Source organism: Ahaetulla prasina, chromosome 1, assembly GCF_028640845.1.
Source record: "Ahaetulla prasina isolate Xishuangbanna chromosome 1, ASM2864084v1, whole genome shotgun sequence".
Taxonomy (NCBI): Eukaryota; Metazoa; Chordata; class Lepidosauria; order Squamata; family Colubridae; genus Ahaetulla; species Ahaetulla prasina.
Window position 1 is genome coordinate 198,437,182 of NC_080539.1, and position 22,406 is coordinate 198,459,587.

The 22,406-nt window shown below is 38.3% G+C and overlaps 1 protein-coding gene and 2 non-coding genes across 3 annotated transcripts in view; all 3 read right to left on the minus strand.

Annotated features, from left to right (window-relative positions):
• Positions 1-408: 408 nt before the first annotated feature.
• Positions 409-22,406, minus strand: part of NOP58 (NOP58 ribonucleoprotein) — a 31,119-nt gene continuing 9,121 nt past the window's right edge. The window contains exons 6-15 of the mRNA XM_058187037.1: positions 18,804-18,868; positions 16,971-17,105; positions 16,325-16,470; positions 14,343-14,469; positions 13,642-13,805; positions 12,965-13,099; positions 12,287-12,348; positions 11,622-11,755; positions 9,263-9,411; positions 409-4,665 (exon numbers count right to left, since the gene is read on the minus strand). Coding sequence (XP_058043020.1) covers positions 4,609-4,665; positions 9,263-9,411; positions 11,622-11,755; positions 12,287-12,348; positions 12,965-13,099; positions 13,642-13,805; positions 14,343-14,469; positions 16,325-16,470; positions 16,971-17,105; positions 18,804-18,868 — 1,174 coding nt within the window. The 3' untranslated portion in view covers positions 409-4,608. The remainder of the gene's footprint in view (positions 4,666-9,262; positions 9,412-11,621; positions 11,756-12,286; positions 12,349-12,964; positions 13,100-13,641; positions 13,806-14,342; positions 14,470-16,324; positions 16,471-16,970; positions 17,106-18,803; positions 18,869-22,406) is intronic.
• On the minus strand, positions 14,141-14,226 carry LOC131189406 (small nucleolar RNA SNORD11). Its single transcript, XR_009153020.1, has one exon. It is a non-coding gene; the product is annotated as a small nucleolar RNA SNORD11 (small nucleolar RNA).
• LOC131189409 (small nucleolar RNA SNORD11B) lies at positions 15,085-15,172 on the minus strand. Its single transcript, XR_009153023.1, has one exon. It is a non-coding gene; the product is annotated as a small nucleolar RNA SNORD11B (small nucleolar RNA).

A 22,406-nucleotide genomic window follows, 5' to 3' on the forward strand; every position in this document is an offset into this window, starting at 1 on the left:
CATTTTTACGTGCTTTTGAAACTGCTAGGTTGGCAGAAGCTGGGACAAGTAACGGGAGCTCACCCTGTTACACAACAGCACTAGGGATTCGAACTGCCGAACTGCCAACCTTTCGATTGACAGCTCAGCTGTCTTAGCTCCTGAGCCACCACGTCTATAATTTACAGCATATTAACATAATTAAGACATTTGTAACTCAGGTTTTCAAGGAGTACCACTTTAATTTCATTCTGTGGGTTTCCTGATGACCCAACTAACAAAAGTTGCTTATGTAAACAGGCTGAACAAGCCAGCTCAGGAATCATCAAGGCTTAAGACATTTGAAAGTGTGCTAAAATGACCCCATGGTTTAAGACATATTGTAGTACCATTCAGATACCACTCCCAACTTGTACTTATCCGTCTCCTCTTTTGTGTTGCAATCTGCATAAACACCTATTATTTTGGGATTTTTTCCCTACAAATATTTTAATATTTTTGTTACAGAACTAAGTGCTCCCTGCTCAATTGACACAGTGCCTGGCCTCTCCCTTTCTCAGGTAGACACCCAAACAAGGAAGATAAATATGACTAACCTCTACAGTATGTGTCAATTTTACAAATAACTGAAGTACTGTCTGACCTGTTTTAAAGACAAACCATAAGCTAGGTGATCTTGGGCCACTCCCTTTCTCTCGACCCAACTCACCTCACAAGGTTGTTGTGACAAAAATAGGTGGTGGTGTGTTGGATATGTTCACTGCCTTGAGTTATTTGTACAAATAATAAAGGTAGGATACGAATAAATAAGATAAAATTGCTATTGTAGCTAGAAAACAAAGCAGTCACACTAGTCCACTGGCAAGAGCCAAGACGTATTTTTTTTCACCGGTAATTTACAAACACCCTCAACTCTGGGCATCTGTACATTTTCTTAGCAATATTTTTCACAAAAGAGTTGCCCCTGCCTAATGCCAAGAATGGCTGGCCCAAAGTCAGCCAACTGGCTCCATGCTGAAGACAGAACTAGAACTCACTCTCCCTGTTTTAGTCCGGTGCTCCTATGTAATTAGATGTAATTAGCACTTACCTATGTTATACATCTCTTTATTTTTTGACACATTTCCTCTTCCGGGGAGAAAAACATAACTCCCAACCTTCTGAGAAAATTCTCTATCCCATTCTAATCCATGGGGAAATATTTTCTGCAAGCAATATGGGGCAGGAGCTTGAAGAGCTAGTCTAGGTAAGTTTGCTGCAAAAGCTTTGCTCCATAATATAATTCAGGACCTCAATATAATTGGATGGAGAACAAGATGATTCTAACTGATAGAAAAAAAAAATGGTGACATCACTTGACTTATACTGCCTCACACAGGACCAATTAGAATTTTAAAAATGATGTTATAAAATCCTCCACTAAATTTTAAAATCTATGTGGCATTCTATCAATATATTTTACCAGGCATTTTAAAAAAAAGCAGATACCTAGGTAGAACATGCATAGCTAATTGTTTATAACCATGGTTATTGAACACATCCAACCATATGCCTGAAAGTATTTTATAGAGAAGCCTCTTGTTTTTTCCCCCAATTTTTCACAAGGAAGAATAACATTTGTCTCCTGTAGTTCCCAATATTATTTTCCCACCCGAGTACATGTGTTCAGAGCGTAAGTAGAACTATCTGTGCCCTGGAGCAACAACTGCTTTACTTATGGTTTTAATGTGCAATCCATGCTTACACTGCATTTTTAAATATAACCCAGCTCCTGCACTGAGCATAGTTTTAGAGAAAATGTGCAATTATAGCCTTTAGAATAGAACATGAACACTTGGCTGCAACAGCTTTCTCATGTTTATAATTAATCTGAAATGTTGTTCTCTCTCTCCAAATAGTATGTGATCCCTGCTCCATCCCACCAAGCTTCCACAAGGAAGCAATTTCAGAGAATAATTTGTTGCTTTAAAAAGGGGGATTCATTTGGTTCTATCAAGAAAAATAGCAGCTTGATAGTTTCCCCACCCCCCATCAATTCAGAAGAGAAAAGGAGAGTGAATCACAGCCTATCCAGCTAAGCAACCACTTTCCATAGCAGCCAACCAGCCATATGTCGTTAGGAAACAGACAGGTGTTGACGTAAAGAAGCCACTCATCTATTCTTTTACTAGATGCAGCTTCTGAATCTGAAGGCAGCATGTGTTCCTCACAGATAGCTGTAGTCTCCATCAGTCTGTCAAACTTTTTTTAAAGGTGGGTTTAATCATTTCCCACCCCCAAACAGAAAATACTATTGGTTTAGGATTGGGGCACTTGATAAATGTGCACCATCCTTAATAGTAGATTGTTGCTTTAATAATGCAACAATCAACAGAGCATTTCCAACATACAAACTTACGATCATTTTGACACTAGTTTAGCTATCAACAACAATAACATCCTGGCCAAAGTTGCAAAATTCTTCCATGCATGTTTCTAAGATAGTGCCGCATACTATTAGCAGAAGGGAAAGGAAGCGAGGCAAAGGCTGAAAAGATCACTAACTGAATTTTTCCATCTGTTTTCTTCATGATCCAAAAGTAATGCCAAGACTCACTCCTTGGAATAGTTCAAGCAGAAATGTGTTCTTTGAATATGCAGACTTCAAATATGCAGTATTTCATGCTTATTTTCCAGCCACACTTGGAACAATTTTAAGTCAAGGAAGTGAAAGCTACCAATCTTTCAGCATATCCATTCCAGATAAATCTTTGACTACAATATTCTGTAGGCCCAGCCAAAATATCAGCTTTTCGGTCATTTCAAAATATATCCCTGATAAAAATGCAGCCTACCGTTTTGACTCAAGAAGAAACAGACATATAGACCAATTTTCTTCTCTTTATAATCCAGCGGTTCTCAACCTGTGGGTTGCGACCCCCATTGGGGGTCGAATGACGATTTGCCAGGGGTCGCCTAACACCATCGGAAATATGGGAAGTATACTTGCGAGTCGAAGAATCGCGCTCCAATGGTTGACTCCACAAGCCAGCTGCAGGCTCTTCAAATCGCTAGCCAAATTCGGCTTCAGGTGCAATGAATTAAAAAAGAGAGAAATCTTTGCTCTGATGTCTCCCTCTCAAGCCAGCTGCAATCACTCCCAATCGCTAGCCTAATCTGGCTTCAGGCGCGATAAACTTAACAGGGGAGGAGTCTCCGTTTTAATGCCTCCGGCCTCATGGCAATCGCAAGCAGTTCAGATCTCTAGCCAATACGGCTTCAGGCGCGATAAATTCAAAACGAAAATAATTTTATGGTTGGGGTCGCCACATCGTGGGTAATTGTATTAAAGGGGTCGCAGCACTATAAAGGTTGAGAACCACTGTTATAATCAGTATCTTTTGGGACATGGCAAAGAAAGCATTGGATATAAGATTTCAAAAGGGGTGCCTGGTTGGGAAAACACAAACAGTACTCTATCATAAATGCCATTTGGTGAAATATCAAAGCTGTCATATCAGTTTTATTCAGGGATACCTGTCACTATCTTCCCATGTCCTTTTCATGCTAAAGTTGTCCTATAAAATTTGTGGTTTCCACTAGGACCCGGAAGTTTCTTCTTGCAGAGAACTTTTTAATTCCCCTAATATTGCCTCTTTTTCTGCTGGCCCTTTCTTGCTGCTCCTGAAGGTCAGGGAAATCAGGGGCGCAGCAGTTCAGGTGAGCTTGGGCTGGTTCCTGCTTCTCAGCCACCAGTTCAAAGAGCGAAAGGAAACAACTTGGTTTCTTGCTTACCAAAGACTGACACAGCTACCATCTGAAGCTGTGATGGTGATGAACAAGGGGGACTTATATCCCACTCATTGAAGTTTCAACTATTGCACCTGTCACACAATCACAATTTGGATGCTTGACAATGAGTTCGCACTTATCAAGGTTATAGTCATTTGCAATCTTCCCTGCTGGATTCACACAAGCAAAATCAACGGGGAAGCTGGGGTGGGGGAGAGGGGTCAGGTTGTAAGTTGATCTGGTAAGTCAGACATCATGCTTTATGACCACAATTATGGTTCCAATTTCCATCATAACCCAAGGACTACCTGTAAAGGGATTTAACAGAGTAGTGCTAATTGCACTTTAAAAAAAATGCTAGCTGTTTCTCTGTATCAATTGGGCATAGTTCATTTTCTGCTAAAAATTTACAAGGCCATTATTTGTATCTATTCAATAAAACTAGTCTGTATGCATTGTTTTGCATACAGCCTGTTCTATAATAGAACCATGCTGCACCCTATCTGCTAAATGCTGTTGCAAGAAAAGATCTTTGAAAATTCTCTTCATAAAATTAAATTGATAGTAATCCAATTCATCCCAGTAAGGGGTTTTGTTTGAAAAGGGACACACATTGTTACTCATTTCAAGCAATCATACTACTTTTTTGATAACCAATTTCGCAACAATTTATAGTGTTACTGAAGCAAAACTATAACCATTTAACAGGTCAATGTTAAAACTAAGATCAGCTTTAAAAACAAAATATTGAAGGAAAATATACAGTTTCTTGATCTTAATTAGACAAAAATCTAGTTCAAAAATTAATGTCCCCGAAGTCCAAATGTGAGCCAAACCATCCGAGAAAACTCCCTGTTCTTAATCTTCTGGCTCTTCTTTAATTTTCTTCTTTTTCTTTTTCTTCTTTTCTGTATTCTGAAACATAAGCATTGTTACATCATTTCACTATGATAAATGAAAATATAGTATCTATACTATAGATGGTTTTGTTAAGAAGTTTTTTCCCTGTAAAAAAAAGAGATGCAGAGCATTTCATAGTCTGATTTTTGCTTCTACAGGATAATATCTTTAGATAGAGCAGTTTATCTAACTGTAGCTAACTGCATGATTAGCACTGATGTAACATTAATGAAATGAATCAGTGGAATTGCACAGTAGAATATGAGAGCATTTTATCTCCAAGCATTTTAGTGGAATAGTTCCACTTCAGCAATTTAGGCAGAGGCTATCAGACTTAAATCTAGGTACTTTGGGATTTTAAATGGAAAAAAACACAATCTCAGATTAGATTTGGAAACCTCCTTTAAGCATATTAGTGTGGATAGGAAACTAACCAGGATTTCTTTAGTAATGGTGAGTGAAAAGACTTAACTGTTTAAAGGCAATTTTCTACTAAATAAAAAACAACAACAATACATTGCTTTCTATATATCTTGCTTAGAAATAATCAATAAATAACATTTAAAATCTTTTTTTAAAAATGGAGAGAAGGTTATTGATAGAATACCAACATGGCGGCTGTATCTATTAGTATAAAACTTTTTTTGCAATCACATTCTGCAGCAACTGTATACCTTAGAAGATTCTAAGAAAAGAAATCTGGCTACCTGGTGCCTTCCTACCCTACTTTGTTGTGCCTGTGATACTTGGTGGCTTCCCGAACAAAACCATGCGATTTTCTTGGCAATATTTTTCAGAAGTGGTTTATTATTGCTGCCTCCTTCCTTAGACTGAGACACAGTGACTGAGCCAAGGTCACACAGCTGCCTTTTGTACGTAAGGCAGGACTAGATCTCATGGTCTCCCACTTTTAACCCAAGGCCTTTAACTACTGCCAGGTGCATACATAAATAGTAAAGATGGCTTTGTTAAGGCGGTCAGATCTGTTGCACCAGGAAATATACAGCCCTGGTCAGCATCATTCACATTCAAGGTGTACAGCAGATACAATTCTGGAAGGCAGCAAGCTGGGAAAGGCTATTTTCAGTGTCCTACCTCCACCACCATACTGGTCGATGGCTCCTCTGCATTGTCTTCTACCCAAACAGACGTTTCTTGAGTTTTCTGTTTTTTCTTTTTCTTTTTCTTCTTTTCTGTATTCTGAAACATAAGCATTGTTACATCATTTCACTATGATAAATGAAAATATAGTATCTATACTATAGATGGTTTTGTTAAGAAGTTTTTTCCCTGTAAAAAAAGAGATGCAGAGCATTTCATAGTCTGATTTTTGCTTCTACAGGATAATATCTTTAGACAGAGCAGTTTATCTAACTGTAGCTAACTGCATGATTAGCACTGATGTAACATTAATGAAATGAATCAGTGGAACTGCACAGTAGAATATGAGAGCATTTTATCTCCAAGCATTTTAGTGGAATAGTTCCACTTCAGCAATTTAGGCAGAGGCTATCAGACTTAAGTCTAGGTACTTTGGGATTTTAAATGGAAAAAAACACAACCTCAGATTAGATTTGGAAACCTCCTTTAAGCATATTAGTGTGGATAGGAAACTAACCAGGATTTCTTTAGTAATGGTGAGTGAAAAGACTTAACTGTTTAAAGGCAATTTTCTACTAAATAAAAAAAACCCAATACATTGCTTTCTATATATCTTGCTTAGAAATAATCAATAAATAACATTTAAAATCTTTTTTAAAAATGGAGAGAAGGTTATTGATAGAATACCAACATGGAGGCTGTATCTATTAGTATAAAACTTTTTTTGCAATCACATTCTGCAGCAACTGTATACCTTAGAAGATTCTAAGAAAAGAAATCTGGCTACCTGGTGCCTTCCTACCCTACTTTGTTGTGCCTGTGATACTTGGTGGCTTCCCGAACAAAACCATGCGATTTTCTTGGCAATATTTTTCAGAAGTTTATTATTGCTGCCTCCTTCCTTAGACTGAGACACAGTGACTGAGCCAAGGTCACACAGCTGCCTTTGTACGTAAGGCAGGACTAGATCTCATGGTCTCCCACTTTTAACCCAAGGCCTTTAACTACTGCCAGGTGCATACATAAATAGTAAAGATGGCTTTGTTAAGGCGGTCAGATCTGTTGCACCAGGAAATATACAGCCCTGGTCAGCATCATTCACATTCAAGGTGTACAGCAGATACAATTCTGGAAGGCAGCAAGCTGGGAAAGGCTATTTTCAGTGTCCTACCTCCACCACCATACTGGTCGATGGCTCCTCTGCATTGTCTTCTACCCAAACAGACGTTTCTTGAGTTTTCTGTTTTTTCTTTTTCTTTTTCTTCTCTTTAACATATTCCTCCTCTTGTTCAACTTGCTCATCCTCATTCTGTTCCTCTTCTTGTGTCAGGCAGGAAAAAAATTACAAAAACAAGTGAAACAAAACAGAAATGCTAGGAGTTAGCCAAAGCTGTTAGTGGGTGTTTTTGAAAAATGAGAGCATGCTGCTGGGCATGATCCATTCCTGACATGCCGAGGAATAGTTATGGATTATCAAACCCAAATATTGGAAAACAAGCTGATAAAAGATGTTTTCTGCAACTTCATCTAGTATTTTAAACATACTTTGCTTTATCACTCTGCGAGTATTTTCTGCCTACCTATGTAGGTGAATAATTTCCAAACTGAATACATTCAGCAGCCACCTTTGCTACTCTCTATGGATGTCTTTGGGGAGGAAGAGATGTGGTGAGAAGGCATTCCATTGAAGTACCAGACTTAAAGCATTTACATTCATGGAACTCAACTGGAAGAAGTTATTGAGGAATGTTTCAGACTGCCCATAATGTAAATTGTAGTATACCCGAAAGATACTATGTTTGGTGTTATTGTGAATCATCATACAATGTTATACTTATTCTTAAAAACGTGTTTCCCCTTTGAATGATTCAAAAGAAAGAGTATTTTTAATACCCAAACCATTAAACTAAATATCTTGTCAAATAATTGACAAAATCTAAAACAGAAAATCTTAAAGAAGACATCTTTGGAAGTCCTTCCAAGATTGCGAATCTTTTCTATTGTGGAGGTGGGAGTAAAAGGGATGGAGATCTCACTTCTCAATTTTTTCACCAAGAAACTTTAATCTAGAAGTGTGACTTAATTCACCAAAAGCAAAACAAAATTCTTCAGCTTCAAAAGTTATGTAATGCAGGAACAATAAGGCTGTGAAAAGGGCCCATGAGCCTCTCCTTTCTCAACCATGGCTTACACCTATCCATCTCAAAGTGTTGGTCCATGCAACATTGCTTAAGGGCTTTGTACTCCTACTTACTTAGATGTCAGGTTACCATCTGCAACTTTCAAATGTATCTATACAATAATTATACAAACCTCATTTCCACTCATGATGGAGGGTGATATAGAGACATTTTATAGAAACATAAGATGCTATGGAGTAGGACAGAGATAAGCAAAATATGACTCCAGATGTTGGAATGCAACTCTCATCATGCTGCTTAAAGATTGCTGGGAGTTAACATCCAACATCTGGACAAACAGCACTCAATTCATTGGTAAGGTAATATAAGCCACATATTTTCTACCATCTTAGATCATCAATGTATCTTCACACTAATGTCACATAGAATCTATTCGCAGTTCCTAAGTTAACTAAAATGTACTTATGAAATGAATAGAATTCCCAGGTTGCCAACTAAAGCTTGGTTGATAAAAGCTTTGCCAGAAAGAAAATACAAAAAAGCATCTGTTTTTGAACTTAAGATTCAGGGCACAAAACCCAGAAGACCACCCTAAGATTAATTAGGCATGCAAAAGACTAAAATGCTGAAGAATGCTGTGTGCTGTCCTGCACACATATGTGCTATGGCTACCTTGGGGAAGATTTTCTTATTCATAGTGCATAATACGGGATGTAGCCAAATCACGAAACAGCAATTTACTAGAAGGCAAACTCATACAGTTGTGTCCCATCCCATTCTTTATTCCCTCCCTAGCAATTGACCTCGGGTTTTTTTCTGGCTTGATAAGGAAAGTTCAGTGTAATATTCTGGATTACAGCCACCCACCATTTTTATTTTCTAAGAACGTCTATGGAGCTGTATCTATTAGTATAAAACTTTTTTTGCAATCACATTCTGCAGCAACTGTATACCTTAGAAGATTCTAAGAAAAGAAATCTGGCTACCTGGTGCCTTCCTACCCTACTTTGTTGTGCCTGTGATACTTGGTGGCTTCCCGAACAAAACCATGCGATTTTCTTGGCAATATTTTTCAGAAGTTTATTATTGCTGCCTCCTTCCTTAGACTGAGACACAGTGACTGAGCCAAGGTCACACAGCTGCCTTTGTACGTAAGGCAGGACTAGATCTCATGGTCTCCCACTTTTAACCCAAGGCCTTTAACTACTGCCAGGTGCATACATAAATAGTAAAGATGGCTTTGTTAAGGCGGTCAGATCTGTTGCACCAGGAAATATACAGCCCTGGTCAGCATCATTCACATTCAAGGTGTACAGCAGATACAATTCTGGAAGGCAGCAAGCTGGGAAAGGGTATTTTCAGTGTCCTACCTCCACCACCATACTGGTCGATGGCTCCTCTGCATTGTCTTCTACCCAAACAGACGTTTCTTGAGTTTTCTGTTTTTTCTTTTTCTTTTTCTTCTCTTTAACATATTCCTCCTCTTGTTCAACTTGCTCATCCTCATTCTGTTCCTCTTCTTGTGTCAGGCAGGAAAAAAATTACAAAAACAAGTTAAACAAAACAGAAATGCTAGGAGTTAGCCAAAGCTGTTAGTGGGTGTTTTTGAAAAATGAGAGCATGCTGCTGGGCATGATCCATTCCTGACATGCCGAGGAATAGTTATGGATTATCAAACCCAAATATTGGAAAACAAGCTGATAAAAGATGTTTTCTGCAACTTCATCTAGTATTTTAAACATACTTTGCTTTATCACTCTGCGAGTATTTTCTGCCTACCTATGTAGGTGAATAATTTCCAAACTGAATACATTCAGCAGCCACCTTTGCTATTCTCTATGGATGTCTTTGGGGAGGAAGAGATGTGGTGAGAAGGCATTCCATTGAAGTACCAGACTTAAAGCATTTACATTCATGGAACTCAATTGGAAGAAGTTATTGAGGAATGTTTCAGACTGCCCATAATGTAAATTGTAGTATACCCGAAAGATACTATGTTTGGTGTTATTGTGAATCATCATACAATGTTATACTTATTCTTAAAAACGTGTTTCCCCTTTGAATGATTCAAAAGAAAGAGTATTTTTAATACCCAAACCATTAAACTAAATATCTTGTCAAATAATTGACAAAATCTAAAACAGAAAATCTTAAAGAAGACATCTTTGGAAGTCCTTCCAAGATTGCGAATCTTTTCTATTGTGGAGATGGGAGTAAAAGGGATGGAGATCTCACTTCTCAATTTTTTCACCAACAAACTTTAATCTAGAAGTGTGACTTAATTCACCAAAAGCAAAACAAAATTCTTCAGCTTCAAAAGTTATGTAATGCAGGAACAATAAGACTGTGAAAAGGGCCCATGAGCCTCTCCTTTCTCAACCATGGCTTACACCTATCCATCTCAAAGTGTTGGTCCATGCAACATTGCTTAAGGGCTTTGTACTCCTACTTACTTAGATGTCAGGTTACCATCTGCAACTTTCAAATGTATCTATACAATAATTATACAAACCTCATTTCCACTCATGATGGAGGGTGATATAGAGACATTTTATAGAAACATAAGATGCTATGGAGTAGGACAGAGATAAGCAAAATATGACTCCAGATGTTGGAATGCAACTCTCATCATGCTGCTTAAAGATTGCTGGGAGTTAACATCCAACATCTGGACAAACAGCACTCAATTCATTGGTAAGGTAATATAAGCCACATATTTTCTACCATCTTAGATCATCAATGTATCTTCACACTAATGTCACATAGAATCTATTCGCAGTTCCTAAGTTAACTAAAATGTACTTATGAAATGAATAGAATTCCCAGGTTGCCAACTAAAGCTTGGTTGATAAAAGCTTTGCCAGAAAGAAAATACAAAAAAGCATCTGTTTTTGAACTTAAGATTCAGGGCACAAAACCCAGAAGACCACCCTAAGATTAATTAGGCATGCAAAAGACTAAAATGCTGAAGAATGCTGTGTGCTGTCCTGCACACATATGTGCTATGGCTACCTTGGGGAAGATTTTCTTATTCATAGTGCATAATACGGGATGTAGCCAAATCACGAAACAGCAATTTACTAGAAAGCAAACTCATACAGTTGTGTCCCATCCCATTCTTTATTCCCTCCCTAGCAATTGACCTCGGGGTTTTTTTCTGGCTTGATAAGGAAAGTTCAGTGTAATATTCTGGATTACAGCCACCCACCATTTTTATTTTCTAAGAACGTCTATGGAGCTGTATCTTTGCAGTGTGCCAGCTCTCCATTTATTTATTTATTGTTAAAAGAATCTAAGAAAAAGTCAGATGGAGCAGGTAGCCTTGTATGAAAAGAAGTGACTGTAGGTAATAACTTTCCTTTAAAATATATTTTAGCACATTAAAAATACATTGATGCCAGAACCCGGTGTCATGGAATTAAATTTAATTAGTTAACTACCCACATGGAAAAACAGTGGGATAAAATACATTAGGATTTGAAGTAGGCCTAGAAATAGAAACCCAAAAAATTGCTAAAGGGAAAGAGAAGCTTTGCACTGTGGGAAACAAGGAGTTGTTGGGGGAGAAAAACGATTCTCCCTTCTCTCTGGACTTCCAATTAGCAAATCCGCCTCCCCAAACAAATTGAGGGAGGGAAAAAAGGCCTACTCTTATTGACAAATGCAATTCAGCAAATCAGTATTCAAGCACACAAAATCCTTTTACAGATCCAACTTCATTAAACTAACCTTTGATTTCTAGTTTAGCCTTCTTTGCCTTTTGTGGAACTGCCTGTTCTTCTTCATTCTCTTCTCGTTCCTTGCGCTTCTTTGGGACCAGGGGGAGCGTAGATTCCCCAGAAGGATCATAGACCTTCACTTCACTGGAATATTTAAAGGAGTATAAGCAAATTGTAAATGAGTGGAAACCCCATTAATGTCAATTGCTGGGTGGCAAAGTGATGTAGACGTACTGCCACAGCACCCATAAGGCCCTTAAGTCTGTTTCAGTAGAGTTCTTCTGTGATCTAATGGAGGTTGTGAAACAGCTTCAATGAATTTGTGGCGATTTGTGAAAAGGTTAAAGGAGCAGATATTGGGTATATTACACCAAGTTTTAAGACAGGGGCTCTTTTTAAAATAAGGTTAAATACAGATGCTAATTAAGAAAAGTAAACTTCATAGGTAGGTATACTCAATCTTATCAGTTCATTATGGCAAAAGTTTGGAAAGCTTTTCTTTAAAGATTACAATCTACAGTTTCACAATGGCTAGAAAAGCAACCAAGCTAGGTGGGCCTGAAAATATTTATTTTGACAAAAGGGACATTTCTATGAAAGTGAAGTATCTGAGCAGAAAAATTAAATACTCTTGGCAGAGTTACCCATGAGTAAAGTGAACATTCACATACCCACCTCTTGTGCTGGTATTTGTCAGCGCGGGCCACAGCTTTCCCCGTACCACTTATTCGTCTTATCTGTTCAGGAGTGGACAGGAAAAAAAAGAAAAGAATTAAAAGTTTGGTACAACCCAATGAAGTCCCTTAAAAAGATTAACAGTTAAGAATAGATGATAGTGGAAAGAAAAAACCATAATCATGGACAAAAAGCTTAAATTAGCCAGGGAACCAAGTGCTCTCTATTCTTACAGGTAAAAAGATAGACAACTGGTTAATAAATAAATTCCATATCTATTTGATTTGATGGGAATAAATGCTCCTTTGCAATTATGAGCTTCATATTAATCAATACAGGATGTCAGCTCCCCCAAAGGGAAGGGAGGAAATTGCCAGGGAAAAAGAGTAGCCTTCCCAACTCCATCTCTACTCAAGATGTGTTTGGGCGATTGATCCCCAAACTCTAAGCTATTATGGCCATCAGGCCCCCAAAACATAGGGAGACTGTGGGCAAATGAATTTTTTTAACTTTCTAAATTCATAGACCTTTGGAAACAAGGTTTCTTATCTTTTCCATTCACCCTGTAGCCACCAGTTGCTTAACCACACAAGCCTGAGGTATTTCTGAAACACTTTCAAATAGTTATTTATCCTCAAAGGTGCATTTGCCAAAAACACAAGGCTTTTATAAACATACCCCTTTCTCCTCCAGGTGCCGTAATCTTGTTTCTACTTTCAATCTGTTCTCGGCTCCCATCTCAGCACTTGTGCTCTCTCCAAGGGCATCATAACGAATAGTCAAAGCTGTTTTGGCTGCTAGCATACGTGAAATCTGAAGGGAAAAAAAAGTGAAACAAATCTTTAATGTCACAAATTATCCCACAGACAAGGATGTCAACCTAAGGACCAGATTGCATAGCACTGATGTAGGTGAGAGAACCCCAGAATGTATCTATCAGCCAAGACCTGTGCAAGCTGAATGCTCAGGGTAGAGAATATTTAATCACGCTTGCTGGGACAAATCCGTTTGTTCTGGTTCCTCATGCCAAACCGAATAGGAAGAGACAAGTTCAGACAGCCCTGCTTCTTTGTTTAAACAAGCATACCCTTCCTTGGATGGGGGCAGTGATTTTTATTTTTTTCACATAAACACTGGATCAATACAAGAACCATTGTATTAATGGCTCTTAGGCCATGGAACCATTCAGAGCTGATGTAGAGCAAAAGCACTGTATAACATTTGGAAGTACAACTTTAAGCACCCTTCCTTACTTGTTTTTTTATCCCCTGCCAATTAAAGTTACCGTATCTCGATCAGCCTGTTTCAGAAACAAAAGTAAGAAGAACAAAGCAAGTGATTGTCCAACCTCTTACCTTTCCTTTATTTTTAGCTGTTGTTTGCCCTACAAGGGAAGCATGATAAATCAGACCAAACTTTGGAGTGTCACGCTTAGTCTTCAGTGCTCTAAAAAGTGCTTTCTCAGCTCCCAGAATCTGAACTGTTGATGCTGGATGCTTCGCTAGATTCAGCAGGGAACCTATTACAGACAAGATATAATAGTAGATTATAGGAATGAAGTAAACTCTGAAATAGGCCCTTTACAAAACATTACGTTCAAGTTTTGGAAATGACAAAGCCTCATACCTACTCCCCCTCCAAACTGACTAAAGATCTCTAGGAAACAGGAAGAAAAAGCCTCATTGGAATGGGCATTACTGTACAATTGTACACTGTACAGTTGCCAGGAACTGTAGGGACAATCCTGAACCTACGTTTGTCTGCTCCATTACCTAATTTGAAAATAACCTGAGGGCAGCATAAATCTGGCATTTGGGAGTGAATGAGTGAGAAAAGCAGAGAATGGCTCAAGAAGTGTCTCAGAAGAGGTAGTGACTAAAGTTGCTTTCACCTTCCAAGAGGAAATCAAGCAAAGTTCAAATAATGTCATCATCGTCAACTTCTTGACCTGACAATGCAATTCTGCATTATGGTTTCTTGTTTAGTTAATCTCCAAGGTAATTATAGTAAAGGGTGCTGCACGTAACCAGCACACAAACTCAGAATTGCAACATACCAGCATGGGCAATAAGCCTTGCTCCTACTAGTTCTCCCACCATAACAGTGAGGTTAGGTGCAATGGCCATCATTCTATTTTTCAGATAGTCATACAGTGTTGCTCGATACTCAGAGATCTCAATAACCTGAAAGACAAAATAACAGAAGGTTCAAACTATGGAATATTGCCGAAGAAAACTGGGAATGAAATGATATTCCTTAACAGGTATTAAGGCATCAAAAGTATGATAATCTATTATTATGCACAATCAGTCAAGATGTTTAGACTGGATTTGGCATTTTTATTCATCAATTGAGACCTACCCAAGGATCCTCTGACAATACCTTTAACAACAACAACTCCTACCCAAGGACCTGGGATAGAAGTTGTTGTTGTTAAAGGTATTGTCAGGGGATGCAAACTGTTTCAAGTAAAGCTACTTTTTGCAATTAACCGATGGTGCTTTTTACTATTATTACTAGGAATAAGAATTTAAAATATGAATACTTCAACAACAAAAAGTCTAATCCAGCATAAAGAAATAAAACAGGATTTTATTGTGATATTTTTGCCCCATTAGCATTAAGTTATATTGGCCGCCTGGCACTATAATGATCTAACTGAAAGATACTATTCTGCTATCTTAGTGTATACCTAGAAAAGTTTCTGCAGATCTCAGAACAGAAAGAAACAAGCAAGTATATATATTCAACCAAGCAGTTGTCCTGAACATGTTCCAATTATGATAACCAGTTACTTGTGATGGCATCAGAAGAGGTAGTGACTATGCAACCCTCATAGGTCATACATCAGGAAAGCATCATTAGAGGAATCATCACTTGCCACCGAAACTAATATAATTTTGCAAATTTGGTTACCTTCTAAAAACTTATAACACAATCAATTTCCAATCAGATTAAAAACCAACCACAAGATTTGGGGGCAATCATATCTTTTTTTTTTTTGTTTTCATACTTTTATACCGCCCTATCTCCCTAGGGACTCAGCCATATAAAAGACACATAAATATACAAAGTAAAACATTAATCTAAAAAACTTATTAAATAGGCCAAATATTTAAAATAGACATATAAATAATAAAACCCGGTTTAAATTTAGTTTTAAAATTTTAGAAATATTAATAAAGCCCCAAATTAAAATTTGACACTATTATGCCAGTCCCGCTTGAATAAATAGGTGTGTTTTGAGCTCACGACGGAAGGTCCGAAGATCAGGCACTTGACGTAAGCCAGGGGGAAGTTCGTTCCAGAGCGTCGGTGCCCCCACAGAGAAGGCCCTGATATCTTGATTTCATAAATTTGCTTATGTATACAGTACATATGTGTTTCCCTTTTGCTTTCTTCTTCATGTAAACCAATTAAATCATGAGAGGCTGTGGTTTCACCAAAATTTTTAAAGACTTGGTTGCCAGTCTTGGTACAAATCAGCGTATTAAATTAGCAATAGCAACATCAGACTTATATACTGCCCCATAGTGCTTTACAGGTCTCTCTAGGCCGTTTACCATGTCAGCCTACAGTATTGCCTCCAATAATCTGGGTCCTCATTTTACTGACCTAGGAAGGATGGAAGGCTGAGTCAAACAAGCCTATCAAGATCAAACTCCAGAATATAGGCAGTCTGCCTGCTGTACTGCAATCTAACCACTGGGGCGCCTATCCTTAACTATCATTAACAAAGCTAGTAATCATCATTTCTAAATAAACTGTGGTTAAATAGATGTTTTCTGAATTAATTAGAACGTGAGATATAAACAAGAACTTTGACTATTTGTGGACAAGTCTTTCTTCATGCCTGAACTCATTAAACCAAGATATGATCAACCAAACTGAATTAACCCACTCAGATTCTATTTTTTTAGCTTTAAAACATATTAGGACTAAACCAAGTAGCACTTAGATGTGTTAAATGGCCTTCTGACTGGTAACTTCTTTTAACCAGCCGACAACTGCCTCTGTTCATTTGCCACTACACATCACCTGATCACAAAGATGCTGTATATTGCTTATATCTTCTTCTGACACTTCAGTCCCCATGGAGATCTCTGCAGCCGCTTTCACTTCTTCTTCCACCTCCTCCGGAAGGAGCTCAGACAGATCAGAAGAGGAAAAGTTTATTCTGTCTCCTGGGGAGTGAAAATATAAAGTAGGAATAAGGACAAACAGCAAACAGAAATTAAGAGTTCATCTAGCTATAGGTGTCAGCATTCCAAAAAACCCCTCCTTTGTTATACCAAGATGAGCATGAAAAGGAAATTAAGGAGCAGATGGATGATTTTCATGTGTTTATGTCTAACAAGGAATTTCTACTTAGTAATTTAGATAAGAATCTATAGTTAAGAACAACTTTTCAATATCTAGTCTTTCATTTCATTCTACATACAACTGGAAAATAGAGTAACACTATATGTAGTATTTTTCATTATTGAAGAAGTCGACAGAATACAGAAAAGTGTTTTGTTGTTTATGTAAGAATTGTGCTTATGTAAATAAGAAGATAAAGTTAGCAACACAACTACATTCTATTGCTGTTATAGCCTGGTCCAGTTGATAGGAAAACTTGAATAATTTAAAAAATACTGAATAGGTCAGATTGTTCACCATGTGCAGGTTAAGCATTACTTACCAATTTTTTGTACACATTTACAGTATGCTAGATTATCTGTGATGATTTTGCCCAGTTCAGGAAAATGCCACCCATACCATTCTCTACAACGCATAATATAGTTATTCAATTCTTTGTCCAAGTCATCAAGAAGAGCTGGAAAAAGTAAAATAAGTGTTTCATTTAGTTCAGTTATATTTTGGAAATAAATATTTTTGAAAATAGTATCAGTATCACATAATGCCTCAATTATATTTATTTCTTGAACACTCCTGTGAAACATGGCAATTTAAAGTTATCAAAGAATTTGTGATATGTTTTACAAGAAGACACTTAGATAGAAAAGGACATCTCATCTAACATTGTAAGGTGCCCCAAAAATATCAGCCTGAGAAGATAGAAAAAAAGCTACCATTCATATTTTATCCCTCAATTCAATACCTATAATTGTATGTCCTAATTTCTAGGATCCTTGAAAGTGAAGGCTAATTCTGTTTTCCTTCTAAAATGAGAACATGCACAGCCAGATTTAAAATGAACTCTTCAAGATGTATCACATGCTACTAGTAATTTTTTTCTATATTCTCTTGGAAGGTCCCCATGCCCTGGTTTCAAATACATGCCCACCATCCATATTGTTCATTAGTTACGGTCTATATAGCTTTAGAAGTTATTTTCAACTTCTTCAGAATCTCAACCTAATTAAAATCAAAGTATGAATTAATGTCTGTATTGAGTTTAACCAATTAATATGCAAAGAGCTTCCAAGAATGCAGAAATGTTTTAGAAGTTATGTACTCTTGTGCTGGAACAACTTACAACCAAAAAAGTTTTTCCAGCTATGAATGGTGTCTTATCTTATATAAATGGCTGCCTTGAGCATAAAGAATCTCTTTAATAATCTAGGGCAGTGATGGCTAACCTTTTCCGGCCCAAAGCACTTTTGAACTTTTTTTGCATGATCACATCTGCAAAAATGTTCTTTTTGCAACATTTGCAACATTTGTTGTTATGGCATCATATACTATCTATAAAACATTTTGTACCAATTTCCCCCCAAATTATAGCTTGCAATAAATTTGTTTTTTTCATAGCTCTATCGTTCTTCTGTGATTATGCCTTGGAGGTTTTCCATCTACTTTTTCAAGCAATTTTAATTTGTTCCCTCTGCATATAGAGATTGGCATTATTTCAATGCCAATCTCTATATGATCGTAATAGATAATCTTGGGGGTTTTTTTGTGTTTCAAATTCTGTCATCATTCTCAAAATCCTTCCTTTCTTGAGATCCATTTTTATTCTTCCAGTAATTTGTAATTACATCAACCATCAAGATGTTCTTGCTATGTTTTTTAGTCTTTAACCATTTGTCTTACAATGCTACTAAGCAATTAGCATTGTGCTGTATCAGCCAAAATCTTTCATTTTATAGCTTGTTGAACCTTTAGGGTAAAGTCCTCCCATTATACATGGTATTTTCTGACAGATTTCTTAAAAGGCCGATGATATATCTTTAATTACACTACTTAAGGAATTGTGCTTTCTAAGATGCATTACAATATTAGGTCTATTACCAAATCATACACTTAGCCAATTCTATAAAACTGATCCTATGTATTAAGCAAGCCCCACAAATCTGAACTGAGGGTCTCATCATCAACCTTCTCAAAGGCTGTCATCTTGATTTTGGCATTTGACCACATCGTAAGTCAATAAGGATATAGCAGAATTGTTAGGATTAACAAGAACAAAACCCAAATTCGCCAATGTCATGCTAGGGAGTTTCATACTAATCCCAAACTTGCAGACCCTGATACTGTACATCAAAAGCATTTAACTTAAAAATGTACTTACATATTGCTTGGATAATCATTGTATCAACTTTGTCTGGGCTGAATTTCAATTTATACCGTGAGAGGCTAAAAATAAAACACAAAAGAAATAATTTTGTATATAAGCAGGTGACAACACTAATGAAAGTTTATTGAAAAAATATTTATTCTTAGCATTCGCTGTATTGGAAGCATCTATTTATTAAAGGCATACTGCACAGCTATTAGTGAAAGAGAGTATTCGCCTGGAACACAGGGAGAAATTCAAACCCAGGCACTCATATCCATGAAATGTCTTTGAATATTAGTAGCTCGGGTCGAAGTTATGTTGGTTTGAGCTCCGAGTTTGGTAATTTGGATGCAAACATTTTGTCTCCTTTCGAGGAGACATCTTCAGTGTGCAATCCAGAGCACACTGAAGATGTCTCCTTGAATGGGGATGGAACATTTGCAACCAAACTGCCAAGCTCAGAGCTCAAACCCACAACATAACTCATCCATCTTTTGAACTGTTGATGGGATTGCTTTTACTTTATGTGCTCACTAGCAGAAAAACCTAAGTTTAGGTCATAATCAAGCTTTATATTTGCCACAGATTTTTTTGCTTCATTAAAATGAAAGTAATCCACTCATTATACTGCAGAAATTAATTCTCAAAGAATTTTTTGATATTCATTATTCTCTATAGTTACCTGAAATTCAGTAACTTTTTCCCCAAAGTATGGGTTTGGAAGCATTAACAAAGTTGGAAGTGACCCTGTAGGTCATCTAGTCCAACCCCCCAAATATATACTCATATACAGAAGTGAAACTTATATTGTACTTCATATATGATAAGCCAATAGGTAAGACAGAAAGCTTTCCATGTGACACCCTCCAAATGTGCCAAATGCTTCCATCATTTCCAGCCTGTTTAATTACTTGGGATTTATATCTAACCATTTTGTTTGACAGTCAAGGAATCCATAGCAATTAAAAATACAAATGACAAAATATAAAAATAAAAAGACAACTGAAAACAAGATAAAATTCTAAAATCAGTACCACTGAAGTCAAAATTTAATTAATGAAATTCTCCTAAGTGTCAGGAATAATGGGATGTTAAAAATGCCTTCTTGTATCTACATTCCATAGGGAGGGGGAGGGAGGAAGGAGAGAGGGGGGGAGGGAGGGAGATGGAGGGAGATAAATTTCTATCAGTAAAGGGGCCAGAAGGCCCTTTCCTGATCAAAATAAGCTAGTAACAAAAATCTTTCAGGTTCAGGGAGATGGGATTTTTTATTATATCATACAACTTAAATCGTACAAGAAATGAGTATGACGACTTAACAAATATAGTTTTTACTGAAGATAATGTTGGAAAAGCTCTTCACAACTTGAAACCATCTCTATCCATTGGACCTGATGGACTTTGTGCCTATTTCTTAAAAAAACTTTCTAGTAATTTAGCAGAACCCCTAAGTATAATCTTTAATAAAACTTTCACAACCAGTTCCCTTCCCAATCTCTGGTCACTAGCCACAGTCATTCCGATTTTCAAAAAAGGCGACCCCAGCTTAGTTGAAAATTATAGACCAATCTCCCTATGCTGCGTTGCCTGCAAAGTAATGGAATCCATCATCAACTAATCCATTACCTTGCACTTAGAATTACACAACTTACTCTCAAATAAACAATCTGGCTTCAGAAAAAAATTTATCATGCAATTTACAACTTCTCCACTGTAAAAACCTATGGACTACAAATCTTGATCTACGTAAAACAATAGATGCAATATACATAGACTTCTGTAAAGCTTTTGACTCAGTAGTACATGATAAACTTCTCCTAAAATTAAAACCCTGTGGCATTTCAGGACCCTTACACAACTGGATATCTGCTTTTCTGTCGAACAGACAACAAGTGGTTAAGGTTGGTAGTGCTATATCAAATTTATTTATTTATTTATTTATTTATTTATTTATTTAAATTTTTATACCGCCCTTCTCCCAAAGGACTCAGGGCGGTTCACAGCCTGGTAAAAATACAAGATAATACAATATACATATGATTAAAATATAATTAAAAAACTTATTGAATTGGCCACGGTTAAAAATTTAGAATAAAACCCATTTAAAAACCCATAAGTTTAAAAACTAACCCAGTCCAGCGCAGATGAATAGATGAGTTTTAAGCTCGCGACGAAAGGTTCGGAGGTCCGGAAGTTGACGGAGTCCTGGGGGGAGTTCGTTCCAGAGGGCGGGAGCCCCCACAGAGAAGGCCCTTCCCCTGGGCGTCGCCAGACGACACTGTCGCGCCGACGGCACCCTGAGGAGTCCCTCTCTGTGAGAGCGCACGGGTCGGTGAGAGGTATTCGGTAGCAGCAGGCGGTCCCGTAGATAGCCCGGCCCTATGCCATGGAGCGCTTTAAAGACGTTCACCAACACCTTGAAGCGCACCCGGAAGGCCACAGGTAGCCAGTGCAGCCTGCGCAGGATAGGTGTCACGTGGGAGCCACGAGGGGCTCCCTCTATCACCCGCGCAGCTGCATTCTGAACTAACTGAAGCCTCCGGATGCCCCTCAAGGGGAGCCCCATGTAGAGAGCATTGCAGTAATCCAGACGAGACGTCACAAGGGCGTGAGTGACTGTGCATAAGGCATCCCGGTCTAGAAAGGGGCGCAGCTGGCGCACCAGGCGAACCTGGTGGAAAGCTCTCCTGGAGACGGCCGTCAGGTGGTCTTCAAAAGTCAGCCGTTCATCCAGGAGAACGCCCAAGTTGCGCACCCTCTCCATCGGGGCCAATGACTCGCTCCCAACAGTCAGCCGTGGACTCAGCTGACTGTACCGGGATGCCGGCATCCACAGCCACTCCGTCTTGGAGGGATTGAGCTTGAGCCTGTTTCTCCCCATCCAGACCCGTACGGCTTCCAGACACCGGGACAGCACTTCGATAGCTTCATTGGGGTGGCCCGGTGTGGAAAAGTACAGCTGGGTGTCATCAGCGTACAGCTGGTACCTCACACCGAAGCCACTGATGATCTCACCCAGCGGCTTCATGTAGATGTTGAACAGAAGGGGCGAGAGAATCGACCCCTGCGGCACCCCACAAGTGAGGCGCCGCGGGGGCGACCTCTGCCCCCCCGCCAACACCGTCTGCGACCGGTCGGAGAGATAGGAGGAGAACCACCGATAAACGGTGCCTCTCACTCCCAATCCCTCCAACCGGCGCAGCAAGATACCATGGTCGATGGTATCGAAAGCCGCTGAGAGGTCTAATAGGACCAGGGCAGAGGAACAACCCCTATCCCTGGCCCTCCAGAGATCATCCACCAACGCGACCAAAGCCGTCTCAGTGCTGTAACCGGGCCGGAAGCCGGACTGGAACGGGTCTAGATAGATAAATCCTGTTCCTGTCAAGAGTGGTGTTCCTCAAGGTAGCGTTCTTGGACCAACTCTCTTTATAGTATTCATAAATGATCTTTGTGATCACATCTCAAGTGACTGTGTTCTGTTTGCTGATGATGTCAAACTTTTTAACACCACTGACAATACATCTACAATTCAAAAAGACCTTGATCATCTAAAATTTGGCAACTACGAATCTCAACCAGCAAATGCTCAGTCCTACATATTGGAAGAAAGAA